Source organism: Berghia stephanieae, chromosome 3, assembly GCF_034508935.2.
Source record: "Berghia stephanieae isolate SIO BIC M18660-M18661 chromosome 3, UCSD_Bste_1.3, whole genome shotgun sequence".
In the NCBI taxonomy this organism is placed as follows: domain Eukaryota; kingdom Metazoa; phylum Mollusca; class Gastropoda; order Nudibranchia; family Aeolidiidae; genus Berghia; species Berghia stephanieae.
Window position 1 is genome coordinate 14701859 of NC_088362.1, and position 10119 is coordinate 14711977.

The 10119-nt window shown below is 34.5% G+C and overlaps 1 protein-coding gene across 1 annotated transcript; it reads left to right on the forward strand.

Annotated features, from left to right (window-relative positions):
• The first annotated feature begins 2257 nt into the window (after positions 1-2257).
• LOC144967190 (low affinity immunoglobulin epsilon Fc receptor-like) lies at positions 2258-9372 on the forward strand. The gene is made up of 2 exons (XM_078904121.1): positions 2258-2420; positions 8298-9372. The coding sequence occupies exons 1-2, from the start codon at positions 2381-2383 to the stop codon at positions 9077-9079; spliced, it is 822 nt and encodes a 273-aa protein (XP_078760247.1). The 5' UTR covers positions 2258-2380; the 3' UTR covers positions 9080-9372.
• Positions 9373-10119: the final 747 nt, after the last annotated feature.

The following is a 10119-nucleotide window of genomic DNA, read 5'->3' on the forward strand; positions in this document are numbered from 1 at the left end:
TGTGTGTGTGTGTGTGTGTGTGTGTGTGTGTGTTTGTATGTGTGAAAGAAACAAAAGGGAGACGGATAGAGTGAGGTAGATATGAAGAAAGGGATGGAGGCGGAGCAAAGAATTGTAGGGATAGTTTAAGAAAACATTTATTTGTTTCAAAGTAAGTCATAGTCAATCAACTGGAAACATATTGACCAATGAGATTGCAATTAAAGATATGGGCTGGTCAAATTATTCATTGCATTGTTTTCATTTTGAGTCAGATGACAGCCTGCGGAGGAGGGATTGGGGCTTATTGTGCATTGACTTACATGAAAACATGTTATTGAATCTCTCAAGTTTTTCTTAGCGTTCACCCACATTGTTGATTGTCTACAAAGACTCCCCCATTCTTTACATTACATTACATAACAGAGAGATGATTTACAAGGAAGGAAATATAATCTCCCAAAACTAACTATACATTTGACTGTTTCCCCTTCACCAAGGGTATCCGGTCAGGGCCAGGACAAAACCAAGTAATCTCATTCCAAGACAAAGACAGAAAGGTAGATGGAAAACAGATATAGGGGGATAGAAGACAGTAATTACCTCCCTGCCCACTATGGGAGGTCAGGAACTCCACCCAATTTAGACTTGTTTACAGTTTTTAAAGTTCATTATTGGTTGAACCATGAAATTGTGGAAACAGTCATGCTGTCTCTGAGATAGATAAAGACACGCCCTTTGCTGTGGTATCTTACATGGTATTGGTGGAGGAAAAGACTTAATATTTTTAAGTCCTGGAAATGGTTGCTCTCTGAGAGAAAGTCAACTCTCGTTTTGAATGTATCATTGGTAGTTGCCTTTTTAAACATTAAATTTATATAACTTATCCTCAATACATATTTTGAATTATGTTCTCATGTAGAAAAATGATTGTAGTTTCTGGAACAACCAAAAACTAAAATTTGCTATTTTGACCATTCCCACTTTAAAACCAGTTTTCTTCGTTTTCCAAATCCCGACTTAATACCGCTTCGAGGCGTAGGGTCACAAATTGTATTTCAATACATTAAATTAATGCTTCAAACTCCTTTTTATATTATTAGCTCTGGCAATAAACTGTGTTTTAAAGAAGTTTATTGAATTTAAGATCTATAACAATTGTCACATAGGACCCAAAAATCCATAGTTCTACGAAAATTTCGTAAGGGTAGGCAGGTCTGATAATATGAGTTTAATAATCTCATGTTTCGTATTCGGTTTTCCCAGATCGCTTCGAAAAATGGAGACAAAAAATGTGTGGGAATATTCCAGGTGATTGATCGGCAGCTTTGCATTTCAACACTAAGATAAACATCTGAACAAGTGTGTTTGAATTGTTCAAGACAAAGCAAGAAATAATAATACCAAAAAAAAATAATAATAAATGAAAACAATCCCAAAAATTCAGTCTACCTTGACTGGGGATCGAGCCTGACACATTCTGGTTACCGGTCAGCCGTGCTACCATTACACCATAGAGTCTCCGATTGTTGGGACAATTTTAATACCTATATTCTTCAACACTAAGAAAGGACAACTAAATTTTGTGGATTAGCCAGTTAACTGCCGTGTTCGCGAGGTCCCAGGTTTTAGAGTTTTTGCCACGGGGAGCGCCATTTAAATCGATCGATATTTCAAGGATGAGTTTTCAAGCCCAATTTTTGAATGCGTGGTTTTCCAGGCCACGGCTTTTAACTGGACAATGGTTCCGGTTTGAGAGATAGAGACAGGTAAAGAAAAAAAAAGAGAGGAACACACACACACGCACACACACACACATACACACACACACACACACAGAGAGAGAGAGAGAGAGAGAGAGAGAGAGAGAGAGAGAGAGAGAGAGAGCAAAGGAAAAAAAAATCAAAACCGGAATGCACTTGTAGACCAATAATTCGAAATTCAAGGAATCATCTAAAAGCCACCACTTATCTGATGAAATTATATCTAGACCGTCTATCAATCATTGTCACATAAAAAGAAAGAGGTTAGACCGATAAAAATAGATGAAATTTAATGAAAACAACATTAACAACCCCCCTCCCTAAAAACACACACACAAAAACAAACAAACAAAAAAAAAAAGCTCAACCCCAACCAAACACAAGAAAACTCATCAAAATTACAAAAATGAAGAAAATCAAAATAGAAATTTAAAAAATCCAACGAACAACAAAATTAACACCAAAAAAAAAAAAAAAAAGTAGAAAAGAAAAAAATATCGGCTTATCTGTGATTACCACAAACTTTACCCCACCAGAAAGGAACTATTGAATATAAAAGGAGCGTCAAAAGTTTAGTTTAAGCCAGATACATTTTGATTTGCGAAGGAACTGTTGACTGTCTGCCTGATCTGCTCACCATGTTGTCGTTTATTTTAGCAAGCATCACGATCTTACACGGTAATTCCATATTATGATATGTTCACATCTACTATTTATTGAAAATGAAATGCAATATTCAAGTCAACATTATAATTGATAGCCGGATTCATTGATCGAGTTTTCATTTTAATAGTGCAGATGATGATTTAGTGTTTCTTATATTTTAGTTATATTGTGTCATAGATCTCTTCCTGTACCACCTCTGTTTTCATTTATAGAAATAAAAACATAATTTTTAAAAAATAATTAAGATACTGCCTATTGTCAAAGCCTTTATATCTGTATTGTTTAGTCCCTATCACGTTGCCCAACCATTTTCGTAACACGGTCTTTAATATTGTAAGTTGTCCTTCCTGCTGATTCCAGTATTGACCGCATTTTGGCTTTTTATTTTGTTGAAAAACACCCATATCAAGCAATAAGACCATAGGTCAGAATACTTTTGACCAAACTGTTATGGACCAGTTTCAATTTTTTCCCACTCACCTCAAATTTACAAAGTTGTCCTACTATGACAAGTCTTTGGTTGATCTATTTACATATTATGTTTTCCGCACGAGTTTTACATTTTAACTTCCCATCGATTGTCATTCCCAGATAATTATAGTTTTTCATTACTGCTGCTTTTTCATTATTTATTTCAACTAGTAGATGATCTAATTTGTTATTTCATAAAGTAAAATAAAATTGTTCTGTGTTTTTCTTTACGTTCAGAATTAGAATTAGAGTCAATCTACATGATCGTGACCACTTCCTTAACGCGACCAAAACGTGATACTCTCACATCGATAACAAAAGAACCTCAATTTTACAGAATAACCACTGTTGTTTCATTTTCTGGGACCCTTACTTTTCTTGTCGTCCTCGTGTGGATATTGGCAGCACTGCACGTATTTATAGAAATCTGCCTTTGTGAACTTCTTTTTGAAATTTCATATAAGGACGCTTGACATCGTCATGTATTGTTGATTTTAGTTAAAACATGGAGCTTGTAGGTAAAATCAATGTAAAAGAAGTTTGGTCACTCGTGCTTTACATTGTTTTTGCTGCCCATTTCTAGTTTAGCCGCACTGATAGATGGCCGGGGTTGGGTCCGGGAATTTTACAACCCATTGTGCCGGCCCTTTAAAAAGCTGTCACAATGTTGTCATGAAATTTGTGGAACATACACATTTGAGTCATTTTGCCGTTAAAATGTTCATACTCCATTTTTAGTAATTAATTGTCAACTTCCTGTGTTCCAAACTCAAATCATTATCATTTTTGGATTATGGGCAGGTATCAAAAACCTTGATTTTTATTGTTTTCACTTTTTAAACTCAATTAAAAAAAAAAAGTCTGTGTATTGTTCTGTGTGTGGCCGAGATAAGGTAGTTGGTCCGCGGTCACGACGTGTGACTGCGCTGGGGTCGATCTTGCTCAAACACATAGAATTCTCTTCAATTGTGCAAAATCAATTAAACACGCACGTTTACATGCATGAAGTCTAGAGCGGGACCGGGAAATCCAGCAGGCCAGTTGGATTATTTTTATCAAGAATAGAGCGTGTACGTGTACGTGATCGCTGGTTTTACTCTGTTTTCATTATTTTATTATTATTATTTTTCTATTATTTTCGGGGGGGGGGGGGGGGGGGCTTCATCTCCACAAAACCAGAAATTTCAACTTTTCTTGGAATATAAGGTATCGTTTTAAGGTGGCATGATTCTAAGTATTGCTCTGCCGTCTGCAAATTTTATGACACAATCTTTAGTTGTGTTTGATGCAGTCATTTGTAAAATTTCGGCGAGCTCACACATCCTTGGGGACAGTCATTACTCAAGTTTTTATGGTGAAAAGGGTAGTTTTTGTACTTGACTCGTGAGGAAATTTTGGTACCAGTTTTTAAGAAATTTTCTCACCCTCATGACAGGTGAGTTTAGGACAATATGTTTGAATCCATGGCATTAAAAGCTTAAGAAAAATAAAAACATCGCAGCAACCGTGAAAATGAAATGACTTCAATTGCTTTTACTCTCAAAAGAAATTCAATAATCGAGGATATGTTCTAATTTAAGTAAGATAAATAACTAAGGGTAAACTAATGTTCCGGCCGTATTTATGCATTAATCTATTTAAAATAAAACGTTAAACCTTGCATTGATATCGATTTAAATAAAACAAAATAAAAACCGTAATATTAGACAATCATCCCTTACTATTATGGACCATTTCCGGAGAACCTTATCAATTTCAGGAGGGATTGTCAAGCACCAGGAGAAAGCAAACACTCCAACCCGGCGGAACCCCAGGTGGCGGATAGGGGGAAGTTGTGCAACAACCTCGACCAAATCATGGGAGTACCCATCATCCACCCTGTGCTTGGGTTACAGCATAAACTGGAGAAACGAACCTCATCAGCCTTGGTTGGCAGTCGTCAAATAGAAGGCCACTCTAAACAAACCAAAAATGGATAGAACGGACTCAAGAGCCCTAGAAGGCAACCAGTCTAGGAGTGAATCTCTAAACAATCCTGGCCCTCCAAGTCTGGGGGTTGAGCATAGGGCTAATGACCCGATCTCAGAAAAAAAGACAAAAAAAAAAAAACAAAAACAAACATTGTTACAGACACTGACACGGGAACAAAGAACGATAAAAAGTTAGGAGAGGAGCAATACTTCAGAAGTCTGGATCGGCAGTTCACAAATCGATGGAACTGGCGACCAAGAGCACTGTATATATGACGAATAGCGGTCAAATCCGAGAGGAAGCCAGCAACCAGACACCATTGTCTCTTCTTTAACCCAAACAAAGCATTCTACTGGGAACCTGGAATGTTACGACATTATACCAAACGAGCAAGCCAGCACAGACCACAAATGAAATGAATAGATATCGGCTGCACATGATGGCAATATGCGAGTCACGGTGGATTGACAATGGCCATATAAATTTTTGCAACAGGGCATACAATTATTTACTGAGGTAGAAAAGATGAACTACATTTAAACAGCGTCGCTCTTCTATTATCAAAAAAGCAAGAAAGACTAGAATGGAAGCCAATGGGAGAACGATTGCTCAAGACAAGATTCAACTCAAAATATTCTAAATTGAGAGTAATGGTTTGTTATGCCCTACAATAGGACAAGAGTGAGGACTAGAAAGAAAGCTTTTATGATAAGCTAAATCAAACAGTACAAGAGCATGATGCATTTATAGTGCTTGGTGACCTAAACGCAAAGATTGGGCGAGATAATGAAACAAGAGAACAAACTTATGGGAAAGAAGTTTTACTACAAAAGACGAATGACAATGGTGAACGATTGATAGAATTCTGTGAAGACAACAACCTAATCATTGGAGTCACTCTTTTAAAAACATAAAAAATACACGAGTACACTGGGATTTCCCTTATGTTAATACAGAAAAACAAATCAACCACATTATGATGAACAAGAAATGGCGAACATTATTGTAAGACGTGAAAGCTAAAAGAGATGCTTTTATTCCAAGTGATCATGAGTTGCTTTTTGCAAAAATCAGACTGAAATTGAGAAATGCAAAGATAGGCTCTGAAAGAAAAGGAAAATTTAATACAGGAAAACTACAAGATCGTCATATTGCACAACAATTCAAACTCGAGCTATCAACTATAATTTTATATCAAGTGTTACAAACTGATGGCCAAGAACTAAATATCACAAAATCACTCAAGAATTATTAGATGTAAGCCAGAAAGTACCAGATCCCGTCAAAAAGAAAAGAAAACAAGGGATATCAGAAGAATCTTGGAAACTGATTGGAGAAAGGAAGCAGACGAAAGAAAAACTATTGAAAACGAAATCTCAAATAATTCAAGGTCGCTTAAAAGAAGAGTACTCAACACTAGACAAAAGCATTTTTAAAAATCAGAACGACAGGACAAGAAAAACTATTATGACATGATTATTGAAAGAGCTGAGAAAACAAGCCAAAGACAAGATATGAGAACGCTGTACCAGACATCCAAAATGCTACCGAAAGACTTATAGAATTGTCATCTACCTGTAAAAGATTCATAAATATTGACTACCTGGAGAATTAAAGCAAAACGAACGATGGAAAGAACATTTTGGAACTATCTTGAACAAAAAACCACCAAGACGACGTACTAGCATCAGGGCCCGTTTTCATGAATGAGGACTAGATTTAGTTATTTACTAGTCTAGTATATGACTAGCTAGTCTAAAGCCCAAGCAAAGCAAGTGACTAAAAAATCGGATTTCATGAACGCTAGTCTCGGATTAGCAAGTCTCTTGCCTAGAAGTGGGCGTTATAAGGACGGTGACTAATTCCGGTATTTTGTGCGGATAACATGATCTCTCTAGTACACAAAGGCAGGTAAGATACCTTCATACTTACAACGCAAAATATTTCCAAAGAGGGAATTAGCAACACAAGTGATATTGACTGTCGACTGTTTTAGTCTGCAATGATGTCCATCGTCGACTGTCAATTCTATATTTAGGCCAATGGCAGTTTACTTGAGATTCGATGTATACGGAGATTGAAACTCAAAGAAATTGAACCAAAAAAACAAAAACAACAACAATCAAACAAAAACCAACAAAAAAAAAAAAAGACCAAACAAATAAAGAAACAAAAGAGAAAGTATTTTCTAATAAATCACATTATTTTAGTCAGTTGCAATGCCAAGAGAATAACTTTTGTCTCCATTATACTTTCTAATCATTTTGTTGTTGTGTTCTTTGACGCAAACCCTTTGATTTCGGAGTCTCTCTTTCACTCTCAACTTCATTAACCGATAGATTCATTTTTTTAAACAATTCTGACAAAAATGTGTACTTTCGACGATCTGCACTTACCTTATAGTTTTTTAAAGCCAGTGTTAATGGCAACAGGACACTTTTTGCCTCTGTCATTTGTAATCGACGTATTTTCTTTCCGAATAGAAACGCACTCAATCTAAAAATAGCTGCTATCTTGTTGACGCTATGTCGTCACCAAATAACTAGGCTCAGACTAAATCATGAAATCTTGTTTCTGCAAATGACTAAAACTTAGTCCGAACGTGCCGTTATTTTAGTCCCGGACTTGCTAAGTGAAATCCGATTTTTTCAAGTCTTTAACTAAAGTCAGAGATAGTCAGGGATTCTAACTCCCTCACAGTGGGTATCAAGTTTTCTTTAACATCATTCCAGATCTTTTCGTTTTCATAAGTAATGCACTAACAGCGATGATAGTCGGGCTTTTCTTGAGGCTCGAGTCGCATCGCATCGCTGCAAAGCTCTCTTGGAGAAAACTGATTGACAACTGCAGTTAATGCCATATAAAAATGGGAGTTTATATTTTTCAAAGAAATTAACTCTCTTGCCCTTTAAGGTTTTAATCTTTTGAATATGGTTTGTAAAGAATTTCCTTGAAAAAAATGGAAATATAACGCACAGTAATAGATATTATGATATTTTCTTGTAATGGTGCTGCAGTAATTTTGGCTTCCCTAGGGATTTGGGCGTTTTTGTTTTGTTTTGAATAGTTTAGTCAGTATTATTATTGTTATTATTATTATTATTATTATTATTATTATTATTATTATTATTATTGTTATTAATTATTGTTATTATTATTATTATCATTATTATTATTATTACTAGTAGTAGTAGTAGTAGTAGTAGTAGTAGTAGTAGTAGTAGTAGTAGTAGTAGTAGTAGTAGTAGTAGTAGTAGTAGTAGTAGTAGTAGTAGTAGTAGTAGTAGTAGTAGTAGTAATATTTTGTTTATTTAATTATAATCATATTTTTTAAAATTTGGTCTAAAGTTTACTTTTTAACATTGACAATATTTTTTTTTCAAAACCGTGTAATGAGATAATATGAATATTATTTATTTTGCCCTGCCACTTTTCATCCCAATCCAGTATCTGCCATTTCTAAGGATTACTGTCCAAACTCTATCCCTACAGACAAGTGGACTCAGGTTTATGGGAAAAAATGTTACCGATTTCATCTCGATATTATGCTGGAATATGTGGATGCTCAGATTTACTGCGATAGAAGAGGTGGAAATTTGGTCATGATTAAATCTAAAGAAATCAACGACTTCATAGCTAAAGAGCTATCAAACACGTTTGATTATCACGAGGAGGCGTGGATTGGTTTGAATGACATAATAGAGGAGAACAACTTTGTATGGGTAGATGGGGCTAAAATGGAATACACAAATTTTGCTAGAAATGAGGGACCTCGAGGCGGCATCTTTCATCCTATCAGGCACTTATTTGAAGATTGTGTGGCCATTGACATGAGCAGTGACGGAAAATGGAGGGACTATAAGTGCAAAGATCACGTTTTTGTGGACGAGCACAAGAGTTTCATATGCGAATTTCCAATCAATATACCCGAGACAACCCCAACCCCAACAACAACTACTTCAACAACCACTTCAACAACCACCACAACAAGCACAACTACTCCTGCACCTACAACAATTTGTCCTGAACTCATCTGTACCAAGGACTGTGGTATGAGTGGATTCAAATTGGACAGTAATGACTGCACCATATGTGAATGTGAAGGTACAATTCCGGATGGATCAGCAACGAAGAAGCCTTGTAATGAGCTAGACTGTAAATTAGTATGCGGTATGGACGGGTACAAGAGTGATGATAATGGTTGTATGCTTTGTGAATGTGATAATTAAAAGCGACCCGGATAACATGAATCAAACCAGTCATTTCTGATTAAATAATGATCTGGTAATTCCTATGCAATTCTAAACAATAATGAGTCCGAATGCACGTCAATTGTAATAATTGATCCTTCAAAACGGCTTAACCGGTTATTGTTGTCTATTTTTCTGTTTGGCTGATATAATTATTCCGTTTTTATTTTTAGAAAAAAGTATTTTGCATACATAAGCAAGTATTGTAAAAAGCCGTTATTTTGTCTATAAATTAAAAATAAATTTTATAACGAATGAAAGGAGAAAACAAATCGCATGTTATTATGACTATAAACTTTTCCAAATGGGGTTCAAACGACTTTTACTGAGTAATAAGCACTCAAAGGTTTCATTCGACAATTTGAAAAACGAACGCAAAAGCTGAACAATAATTGTGACGTCACAATTTCTTCGCTTCCGGTTTTTAATTCCTTTTCGGATAATGGCTGTCAAAGTGCTATCAATCACCGGTCTTTACTTCAATAATGAGCTTGAACGATTTTCCAGAGAAGAGACTCATTTTATATAGAGTCAAGTAGTTGCGTTTCTTTGTGTGGAATGCACCGTATTATAAGCTCATGCCATTATGAAAATCGAAATTCATAGTTGAAAAAGGAGTTGATGATAATAATGATAATAATAATAATAATAACAATAATAATAATAATAATAATAATAATAATAATAATAATAATAATAATAATAATAATAATGATAACAACAACAACAATAATGATATTGTTATTATTATTATTATTATTATTATTATTATTGTTATTATTATTATTATTATTATTATTATTATAATTATTAATAATAATAATAACAATAATAATAATAATAATAATAATGATAATAATGAAATAATAATAATAATAATAATAATAATAATAATAATAATAATAATAATAATAATAATAATAATAATAATAATAATAATACTGATGATGATGATAATAATGATAATAATAATAATGATGATAATAATGATAATAATATTAATAATAATAATAAATAAT

Excerpts from the sequence above, each read along its gene's own strand:
- LOC144967190 (XM_078904121.1), top strand. The coding sequence starts at position 2,381 with ATGTTGTCGTTTATTTTAGCAAGCATCACGATCTTACACG. Across the intron at positions 2,421-8,297 it reads AAGCATCACGATCTTACACG|TATCTGCCATTTCTAAGGAT; the intron begins GTAATTCCATAT and ends ATCCCAATCCAG.